Genomic DNA, 18,408 nt, shown 5'->3' on the forward strand with positions numbered 1-18,408 from the left:
TACGACTCCACTCTGGCTAACTTGCGCATCAATAGGTTTTTGTTCCTCAGAGAATCGTCGGTGCACTTGCTTCTGCTTTATTTCTGAGAGTTGGATCTTGTTTGGCGCCGTCGCTTTTCTCCGGCCTCTTGCCATCGGCCTTGACCGACGAGGTTTTAATCGCGTGCCAAGGGTTTTGCTATCGTGCGCCCAGAGAAGAGAGAGAAGAGAGAGAAAATTTTTGCTAATCCCACATTTAATGCTCAATTCCTTTTCTTGAGTGTTGAGGTGGGCCCCTACAATTTTTTATGAATTCACTCCATTCACTTTTATTTTGCATTATTTTAAAAATAAATTTTCACTTTTTCCAAATCCAATATAATTATGCATTAATTAATATGGGTATCATGATAAATTATACACTTCATTTATTATTTCTTAAGGAGTGTGCAAAAGGATATTTTTAGCTTTTATATTTAGTTCAATACAAATAGTTTTACAATTAAGTAAGTATTAATAGCTTTATTTCCTTCTTTCAAATTTAGGCTTATTTAGATAAATGAATTTTTATATAAATAAGAAATTATACTAAATTAGTACTATTTAATTAAGAATAATTTAGTGAAAGTGCTTCCTACTCTCCTGGGGTAAGTAATATTTTAAGGGGTGTGTCCGAGCTAAAAAAATCGTATAATATAAACCTGAGGGAGTATTAGATTACTCTTTACATTTTTTGTCATTATACCTTTTGGTAAAATTTAAGTTACTATGGACACATTTTCGTTTCTAACTAGAGCATTAATAAGACTTTACTAATTACTCTCTTTTCATTTCAATTTACATGGCACTTTTCATTTTTCGAGACTTAATTTGATTAAATCTTGAAGTTAAATTAATTTAGATCAACATAATATTTTTAATTAAAAATAAGATATTTAAAAAATATACAATAAGTACAATACATTACAATTTTAACTGAGGATTAATACTTTTAAGCATAACCTATATGGGAAGAACCAAATTGATTTGTGAGGTTCATCTAATGAATTTAATTTTTTTTTCTTAATTTCATCTAAAACTAAGATTAAATCATTATATTTAACTAACATAAACTCTTACAGTAGGAAATATCACGAGTAAAATTAAAACTTAATAAATACCACGAAATTTGTTTCTATCTATAAGTAAAGAACTTATATACTCACAAATTCATGAAAATGTCATTATTTTTATGTTTTATGATTTTCACCGAGTTGTAATTATTTATACTCCTATAATTTAGATCATGTTACGTTACAAAATGTTCGCGTTTGTATCTCTTTGATATTTGATAATTCTCCCGCCAAACTTCTTTCCTCATAAATAATTTTGTGTTTAAAAATTATCTAACTAGGGGATTAAGTAACTTAAATAACTACGACGACTTATCAACAATACATATTTAACATGTCATTGAATTATATTAATTATGTAGTAAAAAAATATGATTCAAATTATGCTTCCTAAATTAAGATTATTATTACTTATATATCTCGAGTTTGGGCCCGGGCTTAATTTATTCGATGGGGATAAACCCTTCTTATTCTTTGAATTTTAGACAGACTAAAAAAAAATATATCACATAAATTAAAATAAAAGGAATACTATTTTTTGTGTTGGGCCTGTGCTAGCACGGGCTTTCATCATCTAGTTTATTTGGAAACAGAGGGAATATTATCTAAGAAGAGAATTAAAGAATTAAACTAATTGCCTTATAACTCTTCTATTTAACCGTTGTTTCACGCTCTTGGTCTTCTCCACATCTCCACTGTCACCTTCTGCACTTCCCCTCCTCTCTCTCTCTCTCAACTGAGATCAACACATCTTAACTACTCAACACCTGCAAAACAAAAAAACAACACAACCTTTGTAAGCTCAGAAAAATGTATTCTGAATACTCTCAACTCTTCATTCCTTCAACTGCTGTCCTAAACTATGAACTACTTCTATTCTTTTTCATCTTTCTTGCTGTTTTTGCCTTTTGGCTTACCCCTGGTGGACTTGCTTGGTCTTTCTCTAAAGCCCGTGTTTCCATTCCTGGTCCTTCAGGTTTACCTGTTCTTGGTTTGGTCTTAACTTTTACTAGTACGTTAACTCACAGGTTACTAGCAAAGGTCTCTAAAGCCTTAAAAGCTGAATCTTTAATGGCTTTTTCAGTTGGTTTTACTCGTTTTATTATTTCTAGTCATCCTGAGACTGCTAAGGAAATATTAAACAGTTCAGCTTTTGCTGATAGGCCAGTGAAAGAGTCTGCTTATGAGCTTTTGTTTCATAGAGCAATGGGTTTTGCTCCTTATGGTGAGTATTGGAGGAATTTGAGAAGGATTTCTGCTACCCATTTGTTTAGTCCTAAAAGAATAGCGTGTTTTGGGGAGTTTAGAAGAGAGATAGGTAATAAAATGGTGAGTGATATTACCAGTTTGATGGAGAAGGATGGAAGTGTTAAGGTGAAAAGGGTTTTGCATTTTGGGTCATTGAATAATGTGATGACGACTGTTTTTGGGCAAAGTTATGATTTTGAAGGTAAAGATGGGCGGGAGTTGGAGTATTTGGTTAGTGAAGGGTATGAGTTGTTGGGTATATTTAACTGGAGTGACCATTTTCCTTTGTTGGGGTGGTTAGATTTGCAAGGTGTTAGAAGAAGATGTAAAGAACTGGTGGCGAGAGTGAATATATTTGTTGGAAAGATCATTGAGGAACACAGGTTTAAGAGGGTTAATTATGCTGGAAATACTGAAGATGAAGGTTTTCGTGACTTCGTTGATGTTTTGCTCGATCTGGAGAAGGAAAATAAACTCAGTGATTCAGACATGATAGCTGTTCTTTGGGTATTTTTTCTTTAGTCTTTGCCCTTTTGAATTATTCGTTTATTCGTATGATTTTGATGTGAAAATATGACTACTATAATGTGTTTTTTTAAATCTCTTTACTCCCATATATTATTATTTTACATGATTTTGTTAATGGATAATTGGCAAGTGTTTATAAGAACGTATCAGACAAGTAGTTAATGTTCGGTTTTCATTTGCTCCACTCTTTAGATGTTTTATGCGTGTGTCGTTTTTTCCCGTTGTTTAATACTACCCTATTCTTCTGCATAGATGCTTAAATACATCTGTTAAAATGTGTCTTTCTGGTATACTGGTGATGAAGAATCTGAATAATTTTAGCTTTTACTTTCCATGATAGGGAGAGTGCTGATATTCCCCTTCAAGTCTATTTCTATCTGTTTCTTTCAGCATCATATCCTTGTGTATTTGATTTGGGTGCAACTTAGATTATTAATACATTTATCTTCTTCAGGAAATGATATTCAGGGGGACCGATACTGTGACCATCTTACTAGAATGGATTCTTGCCAGGATGGTGCTGCATCCAGATATTCAAGCCAAAGTTCAATGTGAAATAGACACTGTGGTTGGAACTGATAGAGCTGTATGTGATTCGGACTTGCCTAATCTGCCATATCTTCATGCCATAGTGAAAGAGATTCTCAGAATGCACCCACCTGGTCCCTTACTTTCATGGGCTAGGCTTGCAATTCATGATACTAACGTTGGTCAGCACTTCGTCCCAGCTGGAACAACGGCTATGGTGAACATGTGGGCTATTACTCATGATGAAAAAATTTGGTCTCAACCCGAAGAGTTTATGCCCGAAAGGTTCTTGGAACAAGATGTATCCATCATGGGTTCTGATCTTAGGCTCGCTCCGTTTGGTTCGGGTAGGAGGGTGTGCCCTGGCAAGGCAATGGGACTTGCTACTGTCCAGCTTTGGTTAGCTCAGTTGCTTCAAGGATTCAAATGGTTTCCTCCGGATAATGGTGTGGACTTGTCAGAGTGCCTGAAATTGTCAATGGAAATGACACAACCTTTGGTTTGCAAGGCTGTTTCTAGGGTTGGTTGAAAGGTTTTTGTTTGGTTGGTTTTTGATGTTTTGCGTCTTGCTTGATCTCATTAGCCTTAAATTTTTGGACCTTTTAAACGGAGAGATCAGACTTGTTTATAAGTTATGCTAATAGCAGTAGTACTATTAAGTTGTCTTAGCTAGGGAAGATAGGCTAACCAATGGTACCGTTCACTTGGTCCTTTATGCTAGGGATTTGTTTGTTGGCTTTGGTGTTTTTCAACATGCACTGTACACAGCTTCATTTCTACATATCCAAAGCAATATAATCTCTTATGTTTCTCTAAATTAAACGAGTCAATTTCCAATTTTATCCCATAATGTCATTGTGCAACTTGTTCCAATGTCACATGCGACACAATTGGTTCTTAACGTTTTTGTGTGAACTTTGCTTAATTGGTGTAAACAGTAGCATGCAAGTGTGAATGGTCTTTTCCTAATATGAGTGTTCTTCCTTGTTGGGCTGTTTTCCCCCTTTATTTGTCCTATTAACACTTGTACAACTGGGGATTGTCTTCCGGTCCATGCGTTGTCTTGCTCTTCAGTTACAGACTAATTCATGGCGTGTCATCTTATGTGACTATTAATTAGTATTTAGTCCGTTTCAGGTAACTGAATAATAGTTCATAATTACCACGAATAATAAGGTACTAGTCATCCTTATTCCTTATAAGGAAACGTTTCAATTTCTCATTAGTTCCGTACTAGACGTAACTGTTAAAGCAGACAATAGACTACGGTACATGTAATGCTGTTGTAGAAAAAGAAGATCGGAGAATCCAAGAGATGACCACATGACTGATCTAGATGAGTGAATGATAACATGAATTACTTTAATGTGATTAACTATATATATAAATCAATTTACTCACGGAATAATAATACAGTAGATTGTTTTCCCTCTAATTAGTTTGCATGTAAGAATGTATATAATACAAGAACAAGGGGATATCCAGAAGAAGATAGTATCTATTTCGGAGAACCAGTTCGGATTCATACGGGAGTGTTAGACTACAGAAGTTATTCACGTTGTGAGCAGGTTGGTGGAGCAGTATAGGGATAACAAGAATTGACTTGCACATGGTGTTTGTTGACCTAGAGAAGGCTTATGACAGAGTCCCAAGGGAGGTGTTGTGGATATGTCTGGAAGATAGAGGTGTTCCAGTAATTTACATTAGAGCAATTAAGGACATGTATAATGGAGTCAAGACCCGGGTATGGATGGTTGGAGGTGACTTAGAACATTTTTCAGTCACGATGGGCCTGCATCAGGGGTCCACTCTTAGCCTGTTTTTGTTTGCTTTGGCAATGGATGCATTGACAAGCAACATCCAAGGAGAGGTGCCGTGGTGCATGTTGTTTACAGATGACATTGTATTTATTGACGAGTTGCGGAGCGGTGTTAACGCGAGACTGGAGGTTTGGAGACAGACCTTGGAGTCGAAAGGTTTCAAGTTGAGCAGGACTAAGACAAAGTACTTAGAGTGCAAGTTTAGTGATGTGATTCAGGTAGAGGACGAGGACGAGCAACTAGATACTCAGGTCATCCCGAAGAAAGAAAGATTTTGTAGTACCTGGGGTCGATCATCCAAGGGAATGACGAGATTGATGACGATGTCACACGTCGTATTGGAGCGGATCAGATGAAATTGAAGCTCACATCGAAGGTATTATGCGATAAAAAGGTGCCGCCTATACTAAAGGGAAAGTTCTACAAAGTGGTGATTAGACCGACTATGTTGTATGGGACGGAATGCTGGCCAGTTAAGAAAGCCCATGTCCAGAAAATGAAAGTAGCAGAGATACGGATGCTGAGATGGATGTACGGGCATACCAGGAAAGATAGGATTCGGAATGAAGTGATTCGGGATAAGGTGGGTGTGGCCCCATTGGTGGATAAGATACGGGAAAGGAGGTTGAGATGATTTGGTCATGTGCAACGGAGATGCATGGATGTGCCAGTGAGGAGGTGTGAGAGGTCGGCGCAGTGGGCCCGAAGTGAGAGGGAGGGGTAGGCCAAAGAAGGCCTGGGGAGAGGTGATTCGGCAGGATATGGCGCTACTTCAGCTTATTGAGGACATGACCGGTGATAGGAGGAGGTGGAGGTCGAGTATCAGGGTAAAGGGCTAGTATTAGGAGTATTATTATCTTTGTTTACTCGCTTATTTTTTTTAGATCTCTCAAATAGCCTGCTTGCTTCTTTCTTTAATGTCATTTATACTATTATATGCTGCTATTATTGCCTATTATTATTATTATTATTGTCTTTGCACCTTATCTTGAGCCGAGAGTCTATCGGAAACAGTTTTCCTACCTCCCAAGGTAGGGGCAAGATCTGCGTACACTCTACCCTTCCCAGACCCCACTTTGTGAGAATATAATGGGTATGCTGTTGTTATTGTTAATGTTATTAATAGCAGATTTTTATTTCAGTAAAACATGACCCTTTACTACTTTAAGGTTAATTGTCATTTAAAATGTTTTTATTAAAGTTTAATAATACATGTATTTCTATTTTATTTCACATTCTATTCACTATAAAATAATTTATAGTTTTATGTGTAAGTTGATGCATTTTTCTTTCTGTGGGGGACGAAATGGTATTTAGGTGATTTAGTGTTTTAGGCGAATAATCGATCCTTGTATATATTAGTATTTCAGACTTTTGTCCCAAGATATATTTTTCTTATTTTAGAAACTTAAATGACTCGTGAAGGTTTGTGCTTTATATCAGTGTACTGAACTCTGCAACTACTATACTATATGTAAATTTTCAATACAAAGTAATTAGAGGGATAAAAGTAGTGTCAAAATAAATTTATTTATTTAACATCGAGTGTATTATACCTTAATTGATGTTGATGAAACAAGATCCTCATAAAATCTTGCTTAAATAATAAACAAAAGCCTTATACTGTCCTAATTGATCATAAACTTATACATTGTGCTATGTTGTCCCTTTTATCAGCTTTATTCTTGCTAGCTTTATTTTGTGCTCTATTAATTCTTAGCTAGAAAGCATAGCCTTTTGAATGGAGAAAAAAGTAGTAGTATGGCTGATGTTAAAGTAAAGCAAACTACTAAGATTCTCTTGCTCTATTGCTAAGGGGAATTTTGGTTTATGATGAAGATGATAACAAAACAACAATGTGGTAGTCGGTAGAACCAAACAAATAATGATTGAAGAATAAGAACCCCAAGCACAAAAAATGATATGGTTCACTTCTTTTGCTGGTATCTAAATCTTAACTAGCTAGCTTTAAATGTACTAGTAGAATAATTTCCTTTACTTATAATTGTACCCATAATAAAGCTTTTCTCCTTTTTCCCACCTGTATAAAAAAGAAAGATGCATTCGGGATTTGAATATCCAATATTCACAGTGTTTCCATCAATATCAAACGCAACTTGCCTTAGCCTCTTCTCTTTTGCTGATTCTCAGCCAAGCCATTAATTCTCATCTTTTATATATTCTTTTACTCCTCTCACCCTCTTCCTTGAACTAATAATGTACTCATTTGGTTCAAACGGGTTGGCACATGACTCGTTTGTTGACTTGAAATGATTCATCAAACATTTGGTTAAAACAGATCAAAATACAAGCCAAATTAATCCACATAAGCCGGATTTAGAATTTGATCGTTTTTTATTTGAGCTTGGAATTCTACCACGACCCATTTGATTTATTGCGTTCAAAATTTACTAGTTATAGTTATTCGGTGAATAATTTTTTAGCACATGTATGGGGTTCGATCTAAGCTAGTGGTTTCAAATGAATCCATGAGTTACCTTCTATGTCTACCCCTGCAAATCCAAACTTACAAAACTGAAATTAGGGTTGCAAATTATGTAAATTTTGAAGAACTTTAGATAATATTTTAGAAGAAATTACATCAGCTTTCATATTTCTTTTTCAAAAAGAAAAAGTTAAAAAGGAGAGGAGATTGAGTCATATGCTAGGTTAAGATCCATTAGTTATTTAACTCAATTCCCATTTAATTCAAGTAAACTTTGGCAAATTGGAACATGAAACATTTATTAATTTGATTAAATTTTACCGCTCTTAATCCCCAACTCGACAACCTGTTTACGTTCTTCTATTTCTAATTAGTACCAAGTACTACTACTTATTAGTCTTTTGTTTCTCATGAGCACATGACAAAAGCAACCGCATATCCGTACAGAACTTTATCCAAGGCGTGTATGGTTGGGATGATATATCAAAATTTGGATCTTTCGATGAAAACATATGGGCAAAAGCTTGAGAAAGAACCTAAGGGTCGTTTGGTTCGTGTGAGATATTTCATGATTAAATTTGAGGACATATTTATACTTTATTTGGTTGGAGGTATAACTTGGGATGAATTCATACCTTCAACCAAACAAAGCATAAATTTAGTCCGAAACTTAATCCTGGATATCCCACTTATTTTATTATTTTATCTCACCTCCCAGAAGCATAAATTAACTCAAGAATTATAATCTTAAGATAACTTAGTCTGCGAAGAGTATTGTAAGGAAATAGGGCATCTCCTATTATTCTTTGAGTTGTGTCTGATATTTATTTTGAGACCTGATTAATTCAGATTTACTTCCGTCGCTTATTATTCCATATTTTTTATATGATGATGTAGGAATTGCAAAGCGAAGGGAATATATCATAAGTGGACAAGGAAGATTAATTATTCCTTTGACCACCAATGATTTTTTTCTTCATAATTTTTTGCCTCTCTCCAACTTCTACTCCAAGTTTTGCTCTTTAAATTTCGAATATTAGCTACTCATCTGCATGCGCTTCCGATGGATTCTCTCTTGGGATTGTGCTGATTAATTATTTACTTTATTAGATTTGTTAAGGTTCCCTTTGCATTTCATATTATAAAGTTACAACATGACTAATAACTAGTTCCAATTAACTAATATTTCTTTAATGTCCAGTTTAGATAAGTCTTGCTGATATGCATCGAGTTGTAACAACTAACATGTACTATATATATAGAGTCTATGTTCTTAACTGTTTAGAGTACAAATGTTCTTAACTGTTTAGAGTACAAATGTTCTTAATCGAAAACTACGTCAAAAAATTAATCAAGATCTTAAGAGTGGTTTGGTTAAAGCTATACGTGGAGGAGTAGCTACCGTCAATAGTGGTGAATCCACATACTGCCATAGTACCATATGAGGGGCAACAATAAACATAAGTTTGATGCAAAAAAGGAAATGCCCAAAGGCGAACAAGAATTCCTTGCTTTTCCTACGATGCCTTCTCTGGATTGTGACAGCCAGAAATTCACACAACAAAATTTAAAAAGAAATTACTAAATAATCATACTTGAAATTTGAATCTCACTACTGAAAAATTAGTACTATTTTCTCTCTGGAAAATGTTCAGTGCCTGTTCCCAATGAATGTCAGACGGAAAAACTTAAATAATAGTGTTTTCACACGGAAAAATTAAGAAGTTTTAAAAATGCTTTTAATAGAACATTTTCCCATCAAGTATTTTAAAATGAATTTGGTTCGGTGGGAATGAGGTAGGAAAATCTTGTTCTATAACACAAATTTCCGATTGAATGTCAGTGGGAAAAACCTCTGTTTCTAGTCGTGTCTACAACTTAAATAGACTTTTGAAACCCATTTTTACTATAACATTAGAATTATTCCTCACGTCAAGGAGATCCAACCGCTTATATATCACAAAAATTTACTCTTGCCCTATTTAATTTCCAACAAAGGGGATTTAGGTGAACCCTTCCCGATCTACTTAGTTTCGTTGCTGATCTGAATTATTTTCTTTTGAGTTTAAGTTCTGGGCAGTAATGGTCTAGATTATTTGTACACGATTAGATTATTTTAAAGGTAATCAAAGGTAACTATCCATCATATATGAAATTACTAACTCGGAAAAATAAGTCGAACAACCTTCAATAACTGATTGAAATTGGACTGATACGTAGAAATTTATTATACGGTCAGTGGATATAAGTTAAATCATTTGTTGTTTTGTTTTGTACGGGTGGAGGTGTGTACAAGTATACTCTTTTTGGTGTTCTCCAGGCAATGGAATAGCATGATTATGGTGAAATCAAATAATGGAAAGTTATTTCCCTTTCGAATGTAATCTGGAGAATAAGTTCTCATTGTGAAGTTACTATAAATGATAAAAACACAACAATCGGAAGTGCTAGTGCATATACCAATGAACAAAATCGAAGTCCAATCAAAATCAAGTAGCATGGCAATTAAAAAGTGGTTAATACTTAGCTGTATACTGATTCTGCTGATGATCAATTCAAGAACATTTCTTATCATATATTTATGAAGATGACAGTCACTTAGTTGTGGGATGCCCTGTGATGATTCTTACTCTCATCTTGGACCCCCTGATAATTTGATGCATGTACTATATATCAATTTATTAATTAAACCCTTAATATCCCTTATCTCAACAAGTATGATGCTATTGATTATTGTATTATCCCCACTCTCATATAAACTAATTAGCTAGGGTCATTGGAATACGTGTGCTGAATTTAGAATATTAAGGAAATTATAGAGCTACACGAAGAAATCATCTTTTATGCGCACTTACAGTTTGAACGAAAGAAACCGATCCTATAATTTTTTTTTATTATTATTATATCTTATTTGCACATCTTTTATGTATCTCCTATGAAAAGGGATCATATAGTTAAAATAACATTTGTAAAGATTACAAAATCAAATATCACGAGATACTAAGGTCTCGTTGATTATGGATTATACATATAATTTAATTAGATAATTAGGCAGTGTTTTTATTAGTTTAATTATAATGTGCGGGGTGATTATTGCGTACACTAGTGCTTAGTGTTTGTAGGATATGTTAAAAAAAACATAAACAAGGGGTACCCTTGCTTCTTATCTTTCATACAGTGTATGTCTCTGCTTGTGAAAGAACCCTTAAAATACAAATTTTTGTGCCAACTGAAAAAGGAGGACAATTTAATACCATAAATTTAGCTATCACTATGTGCTGTTCTGAACCAATTTTGACACATCTGAAAGATCCAGCCGAAACATTGTAGGACATTTGTATACATGTATTCTTAATTAATTAGTTATCATATGATTAAACATAAAAAGTTTGTACTCCTCGCTGCTAGTGTGAATGGGGATCCACAAGAACTCCCATGAAACTGCCTAATCTGGCCTCTTTCCACTTGCTTTTTTCGCCTTTATCTAATGACAGCAATCATGGCAAATAATGATGTTTAAGGGCATAAATTAAAGATAACAAGCTTCATCTTAAAGTAACGTTTATTATACACAAAAAACTGCTGTGTGGTACAGGGAAACATAATCTTGTTCCCATGAAAATGACACAAAGGTCGCTTTTTTCTCATGCATTATTTAGAGGGTAACTTAATATATGTGTACTAATCCTTTTACTATGAACTTAAAAGTTCCTCCTTGTTTAAGATCATCATTTCCTGATGCGCTCCGAACCAAGAATTGGCTCAATGAGAGGACAAAAATGTGGGTTCAAAAATCATGCAGTTCATGCTTGGGAAATTTGGATAATGGATAAGACCGAATACAATTGCATGCCATTCTCATTCTTCTGTTAATTTGGAGCACATTTGCTGTGAACGGTAAAACAAACTACTCAGCTTTTTACGCATGATTTCAGGGCTTATACGTGCCATGCACATTATGTGTATTCATCTGCATGGAACGAAAAAATTAACGTAATTTTTTTCTACTCTTGTGAATTTTGCCGACTTAGCACTTTTCAGAAAGAAAAAATTAGTTTGAATCTGCAACCACCCCCTCCCCAAACAAAGTTCTGCCGTTTCGAAGAGTAGGTTGGCTATTTCTTGTTTCTTTTGGTTTAAAATCTGAAGAGCTTACATGCTAGATATGTGGTTCAGGGCAAAAGACTATGAGTGCAGTAAAGAAAAGAAAATGCAGGTTAACATTGAAATAGAACAATGAAGATTCAACAAAGGCAGCTGGCATAAAATCTGTAATGCCATTTTCCCAAGCAATGGTTGTGAATGAGCAAAATACTCATATCTACATTACTTATACAACCTCTAGTCTTAACTATTTAAAGATGAAAACTGTGATATTAACAACAAAAAGAACACGTTATTAAAGTATACTACACATTGAAAATTTGGAAGGAATCCACCACAGCATGTAGTCTATCCTTCATCTTCTCCCATCTCCTCTCATTTGCCCCAGTTGTCAATGTATAGAACTTTCCTGCATTAGGATTCATCATTCAAATGGGAATATTAGGAAGTTTATGAATATTCAAATTCCATGCCAAATCAGAGAAGAAAAGAACTTGGCGTGATGCAGTGATTTTAGACGCAAAACTAGCAAATACAATAGGAGGAACGGACCAGGATACGCATAAAATCGGAGCATTAAGCTTTCGTTTAAATTAAACAATGAAAATCTTCTCATCAATTCAAGAGATTCATGAGCTAAGGACTGCTAATCACAATAATATCTAACCTTCAAGTTGATTTCGTTACACGAAAGATTCAAATTAAATTCTAGATACAGAGCAATCAGGATTCCGAAGAGAACAGATAAACAGAACAAATATAAATTATAGACCGCATCAGCATTTTGGTTTTTAGGGGTTTCAACCCTCTTCCATAATCCACTTCTTTCTCTGTTATCCCTGATAAGCCAAAAAGGCCTAAATCTATAACATGTTGATAGCAAAGATGGTCACTAATGTCCCAATCACTTGCATGATTCATGAATTATGAGGTAGAAGCTAACTAATAAACCTTATTGTCAATGTAGATAAAACCAACTATATATGTCATCATAATATTAATTGATGGAAACAAAACTATGGTGATAGATGGGAATACAGGAGACCGAATTAGTTCTTGCTAAATTGATAATCCCGCAGGTTAGCGAGAAAATCACCGTGCATCAGTTTTTCACGCTCAGCGGAATGTCCTCGAGAAATAAATTGCTGCACCTTGCAACTAATTAGTAGTACTTAATACTAAAAACTACAATAGTAGTGCAAGAACTTGGCAGGTAACCAAGTTCTACTGCACAAAGGCAGGAAAGTGAGACCTTTTCTTTTATCAGCCTCGCGGAAAGAATTTGAAACATCGAAGTCAGCAAAGAAGTAAAGAAGTAAAACTTTCTCCATAGCATGCAGATCTCAATTAAAACCTAAGTTACGTTTCATACCATTGCCAATACAGACTGCAGTGAGGGCATGCCGAGTGTAGTTTGGGGCTTGTGCAGTAAATTCAAATGTGTAATAGGCTCTGCCATCAATGTCACGCTACAAAATGATCAGAAAATGACCATCAAATAAATTTAGATACATCAAATGGCTATGTATAAACTGATATCAGACAACATGAACCTGCTAAAAAGTAGTAAGCCTATGAGGAATATAATAGCTTGCAGAATTAGGCAAATAAGAGATGAATCTTAATCCTATTCTCATTTTTCTAACAAAGCCATCATTTCCTTAGAGTCAGTAGTGTGCACCAAGAAGGTGCTCATGATTTGACAAAACCAGACGCCAAACCTCACCAGTTCTTATGAAGAATCTATGCACTGTGAAGTAAAGCAGGTAGAAAAGTCAAGCTAAAAGCTGTTTACTGGAAATGTCAACATTCCATGCGTGTCAGATGTAAAAAAATTTAAGAATTTAGTTTCGCTTTATGATAGGCTAAACATTTATTCCTTTCATTAGTACAAATGGGAAGAAAACGAGCTAGATGACTAAATGACATTATGACGATCGCCGCATGACTGTGAGTTAGCCCTTCTCACTCTTCTTCATTTCTTGGGAGTTGTGTAGGTTGAGTTTTTTTTATGGTTTAGTAAAATCTCGTTACCTTCTGGAAGGACTGCGAAAGGCAGCAGAACTAGGAGGGATTACTAGTTCTAGTGAGTTTAAATATTTTCCCTGTTATATATTTCAATTATGACAACAGGTGACGTGTACCAACATATGGAAATAAGTTATCTTGTAATAGCTATATGCCATATCTACATATGATAGCAGTTGCAGAAGTAGCCCTAGCTTACTCCAGTGAAGCCAATCTAAGCAATTCATGACCTCAATCCAAGGAAAAGGGCAGCCTGGTGCACTAAGCTCCCGCTATGACGGGATCCGGGGAAGGGCCAGGACCACGAGGGTCTATTGTACGCAGGCTTACCCTGCATTTCTGCAAGAGGCTGTTTCCGCGGCTCGAACCCGTGACCTCCTGGTCACATGGCAGCAACTTTACCGGTTACGCCAAGGCTCCCCTTCATGACCTCAATCCAAGAATAACTAGAAATTGAATCAGGGGAAGAGTGAATCATTTCTGTGTGTTGATTAGGAAACTGATAGTTTGTCATCCTAACCGGTTAAATAAATATAACAAAAAAGGTCACGCCCTACTGAAGCACTGGGAAAATGTTGATCATGACTTCTAGTTTATCTTACATCATATAAATTGTCAACAGATGATCATTAGTAGATATCCTTCAGGATTTCATATAATAACTAGCTTTCTAATTCCAAAAAGAAAAAGCGGGTGGGGAGAGATCACTGCATGGTAGAAAATGAAGAAACCGGTTTTCCGAAAACCAAAATTTTCTCCAATACTTGTGCTCTTCAAATAGACCTGAGTGCCAATAGCTAAGAGAATATTGGACCACAGGACACCAGTCAAAATAGGTGCACCAACTCAACATGAACTGTAAAAAAATGGAGATAAATATATGCCTTTCAAGAAAAGTTCAAGGACTTCTGAAAAGGTTCACTGAACAAGAATTAGATAACTTCATGACTAACTGCTGCACAGTAAGAAAAAAGGATCGAAAGGAAAAAGAGAAAGAACTGTAACTTGACTTCTGTGAATTGAGCATATTAACATCTTTGCCTCTTGTTTTGAGTTCATCGAATATCACAACAGAGGCGCTCACATTGTAACTGTAAACATTCATGTTCCTTCTAACATAAGTAGCACTGAGCTAAGAAATGATTTTGCTTCTTGTTTTAAGATCATGGATCCAGAGAAAACACATCTTAAACTAGCTTGAGACTAAGGTGTAGTTGTTGTTGCAATAACATAGCTTTACAAATACTTAAGCTTTCTTTCTTGTAAGGCCAAATGGACTTTTAAGGGCACAAGATATCAAAACATATTAACCAATTGATTCAATCCAGAATGAAGATATGCTAAGGCTCTGAAAGGTTTACTAAACAGTAACACCAATGGTAGTTCAGCACGACAAGTACTCAATCAACTACAAATTTTTCAGCGATGGAAGAAATATCAAACTACACACCTCTGCCGCATCAATCAGTTTTGTTTTCTGAGAAGGTGATGCTAAAAACTTTTTTATTAAAATTTCAGCAACCTGCAATGAGAATAGTTTCTGGTGAGATTACATTCATGAGTGCCCACAATCACAAATTAACAAGAAATCCAGTAAGCATCTAACTACCTTTTGCAGCAAAATAATCCAAAACACCAAACAGTTATATCTTATATGTAGCACCTGTTATGTAAATATCCGGGATAAATGATCTAGCATTTCAACAAACCTGTTGTGGCGAACCAAAATCTCGTATGTCCTCTTTACTGCTTGGTACCAAATTTACGCTAGCACTTTCTAGTGGTTCAATAACATCTTTGAAAACTTTATCTTCGCCTTCAACAACAACTTCCTGGGCAAGGGTAAAAAGTAAATCAAGAAAATGTTAAAGAAAAACTGAATCAATGGATAAGACAAGTGTAATTTAGATGGGGAAAGTGGTTTAGAAAATCAAAATTGCAACTATAATATTTTTTAAAAATTAGTTGAATTATATAAAAGGTGACTAATTTTTTAAAGGAATTTATGGAGTAAAGAACTGAAATTGCTAAACCACAAATGCAGCTCCATACTCCTGTTTCTCTAGCAAATTGTTTACATAACTATGACATTAGAACAAAGACAACCGTCAAAAAAACTAACAGACAAGATTATAGTAATCAAGTGCAGAACGACCTGCCACCCAAAAGGATAGAGGAAAGAGTATCCATCCTTCTTGTCTGTGACAGGCAGAAATCCCTTCTTATTTTCTGCAGCAACTGAGCCATATCAAAGGGTGTACTCTTAGGATTTCAGCCATTAAAATTTCAACAATCAACAAAATAGATGGAAAATAACTGGGTACGATACATCACAACTTCATTTCGTCAAACTTTGAAACAAAAGTATAGGGAATTAAAAGGTCAAGATACTGCATGAAGACTTTTACATGATATTGGTGTCTGAGAAGTCATCAGCAACAACGGGACAATTGTTGGTCCGATTGCAAGAAATTGACGTCTCCCAAGTCTATCTGTAAAAGGGAACGGATAGAGGAAAATAGTGACTAGTCCATCTTTGGTGCCAAAAAGTCAGTCAGCATCGGACAAGATGATGTACTGCCAGCACTATTCTCACATCATATACCGAGAACAAGAGCCTGTTATGACCATATCAAGCATCTGGGATAACACTTAATTCAAGCTCAAAGAACTCAAATGCAAGGTCATCCAACAAACAACATTTCAGATATAATATACAAATGTGTTAATAACAATCAGTTCATGCATTATCACTAAAGGTTTGTCCTTCAATTTAGATTTTAATTTACTTCAAAATCCTTTATAAGGCAGCAATGTTGGATTCACTTCTCTTCATCATCAAGAAATTATATCCTCTACCTGGAAGTAGATTCACTTTATACTCATCAAAACAGCAGGTTAAAGTGAACCGAATTAATATAATCATATAAAAAGCCAATGGAAGATTACACTATAGAACTACACAACCCTGATTTGGACAGCATAAGTATACACTCAGGTAAATTAAATCCTACACAGAAGCCTACACTATGAAACTGTGTAGAGCTCTTCCTTCACTTTGCATAGGACTTTTATCATTAAACTAAACGATTGAGAGTAGACAAAATAAGACGCTGTCTGAGTAAATTCATTGCACTTTAAAGCTTAACGTTCAATCACATTTCATCTTATTAGTCAAGGCCTTACTTAGAGGGATCTAATTTGACAGCTCAATCAGACTCCGTTAAGAAACTCGAAATACTCTCACTGTCACCCATGATAAAAAATAACTTCAACATGCTTGTCCCATGAAAAAAGATCACGTGAGGTGGCATGTTAAGAAGATATAATTAAGTAAATAAAACATTTTTTTTTCACAGCTTAAAGCTTTTAAATAAGATGGTCACACAATTTAACAGAAAGTAATAAGATGGTCACACAATTTAACAGAAAGTAATAAGATGGTCACACAATTTAACAGAAAGTAATCTAACCTTGGCTAGAGGAAATGGAAATTTCAGTCACATTCTCTGACCTGATAACACATCCAGGACCCCTACGGTTGTGACCATTCTTCCTAAACCACCCCACTTGATGCATCACATCCATCTATATAAGTGAAGAGATTAACTTTTAAAAAAAAGGGATATATTTTCAGTGCTAAGCATGATGCAAAAAGAACGTGAAACGGTACCTGAGATGCTGCATTTGGCAAGTATGCATGATACGGGGTAGTAAACTTTTGCACTGACACCATTTCTCAAAATCCTAACCAAAACCTGCAAAATTGAGAAATCATAAACAAGAATACACATTATTTAGCCAATCAAATTTATATGAGCTTCTTATACTCAAATGCTTTCCAATTGGATTGTTTCTCAGTGAACATTGACACATAATCAATGGCGCTTCTAGTATGTTCCAGTTCTACGTGCTTTTTACCACGATATATAAGGTAACATGAGTAATTGATACAGTTACCTTACAATGTCGCTAACTAACGGTGACGGAGCGTCCTTGTCACGCGCCTACCCGAAGAAGTAAGACAGCTGGTTTCAGTTTGTGCAATCTTCCACGTCCCAACCCACATAAGTATCATCCAACATCTCAATTATCCACTCACCTCTTTTGCTCTCCATCCATTATTATATGGAGAATAACTTAAATACCCTCCCAATTTTAAAAAAAAAAAAATGATTCTTATTTTCTCTTCCAATTTTAGATTAATACATTATTTTCCCTCCGCTTTCAATTAAACTTTTAAATATTTGTTCCTTTAGAGCAATTCTTATTTTTTAGCAAACATGCTATTATTATCCTTTTTTAATTTATGTTAGGAATTTACTTATAGAACAAATCAAATAGCACTTCTACATTGAGAAAAATGAAATTAAGCATATATTAAGAACATTGATATAATGAAAAAATAAGCATAATACAAATAAATTGCTCGTATCAATGTTTTGCTGATAGTAATTAAAGCTCAAAAATCTATTTCCGCAATTGAAAATGTATTAGATGAGAATTCTTAGAATATATTCAATGTACGTACATACTATAATACGTGTGTAAATTTAACAAAAATATATCATATTTCAATTATGTATAGTCGAGTTGAAAGTAGGGACGTGTTGGT

General features: G+C 34.9%; 3 protein-coding genes across 5 annotated transcripts; 2 read left to right on the forward strand and 1 right to left on the reverse strand.

The window, feature by feature from the left end:
* The first annotated feature begins 1,781 nt into the window (after window positions 1-1,781).
* On the forward strand, window positions 1,782-4,258 carry LOC132055771 (cytochrome P450 78A5-like). The gene is made up of 2 exons (XM_059447754.1): window positions 1,782-2,846; window positions 3,322-4,258. Exons 1-2 carry the CDS (start codon window positions 1,902-1,904, stop codon window positions 3,922-3,924), a joined length of 1,548 nt encoding a protein of 515 aa, XP_059303737.1. The 5' UTR covers window positions 1,782-1,901; the 3' UTR covers window positions 3,925-4,258.
* A 746-nt stretch (window positions 4,259-5,004) lies between these two features.
* LOC132057526 (uncharacterized) lies at window positions 5,005-5,571 on the forward strand. The gene has a single exon (XM_059450167.1). The coding sequence runs from the start codon at window positions 5,005-5,007 to the stop codon at window positions 5,569-5,571; it is 567 nt and encodes a 188-aa protein (XP_059306150.1).
* Window positions 5,572-11,904: 6,333 nt separating this feature from the next.
* On the reverse strand, window positions 11,905-17,932 carry LOC132055772 (psbP-like protein 1, chloroplastic). 3 transcript variants are annotated; one of them, XM_059447756.1, is made up of 9 exons: window positions 17,805-17,932; window positions 17,467-17,551; window positions 17,267-17,381; window positions 16,202-16,285; window positions 15,949-16,031; window positions 15,503-15,625; window positions 15,244-15,315; window positions 13,138-13,234; window positions 11,905-12,174 (listed from the first exon to the last, which is right to left on the reverse strand). In XM_059447756.1, the coding sequence occupies exons 2-9, from the start codon at window positions 17,527-17,529 to the stop codon at window positions 12,071-12,073; spliced, it is 741 nt and encodes a 246-aa protein (XP_059303739.1). In that variant the 5' UTR covers window positions 17,530-17,551; window positions 17,805-17,932; the 3' UTR covers window positions 11,905-12,070. The 3 variants fall into 3 exon arrangements, with proteins under 3 accessions (XP_059303739.1, XP_059303738.1, XP_059303740.1); XM_059447755.1 differs by having other exon boundaries at window positions 17,754-17,906; XM_059447757.1 differs by lacking the exon at window positions 17,805-17,932 and adding an exon at window positions 17,624-17,674.
* Between the last annotated feature and the right edge of the window lie 476 nt (window positions 17,933-18,408).

Source organism: Lycium ferocissimum, chromosome 5 (genome assembly GCF_029784015.1).
Source record: "Lycium ferocissimum isolate CSIRO_LF1 chromosome 5, AGI_CSIRO_Lferr_CH_V1, whole genome shotgun sequence".
Taxonomy (NCBI): Eukaryota; Viridiplantae; Streptophyta; class Magnoliopsida; order Solanales; family Solanaceae; genus Lycium; species Lycium ferocissimum.

Bases quoted from the DNA above. Each gene is read 5' to 3' on its own strand.
- LOC132057526 (XM_059450167.1), top strand. From the start codon at position 5,005: ATGGTGTTTGTTGACCTAGAGAAGGCTTATGACAGAGTCCCAAGGGAG.
- LOC132055772 (XM_059447756.1), bottom strand. From the start codon at position 17,529: ATGGTGTCAGTGCAAAAGTTTACTACCCCGTATCATGCATACTTGCCA. The intron at 16,286-17,266 runs GTTAGATTACTT...TCCCTTTTACAG, and splicing joins TTCCATTTCCTCTAGCCAAG to ATAGACTTGGGAGACGTCAA. The intron at 15,626-15,948 runs GTCGTTCTGCAC...ACCCTTGCCCAG, and splicing joins TCTATCCTTTTGGGTGGCAG to GAAGTTGTTGTTGAAGGCGA.
- LOC132055771 (XM_059447754.1), top strand. From the start codon at position 1,902: ATGTATTCTGAATACTCTCAACTCTTCATTCCTTCAACTGCTGTCCTA. The intron at 2,847-3,321 runs GTATTTTTTCTT...TATCTTCTTCAG, and splicing joins ACATGATAGCTGTTCTTTGG to GAAATGATATTCAGGGGGAC.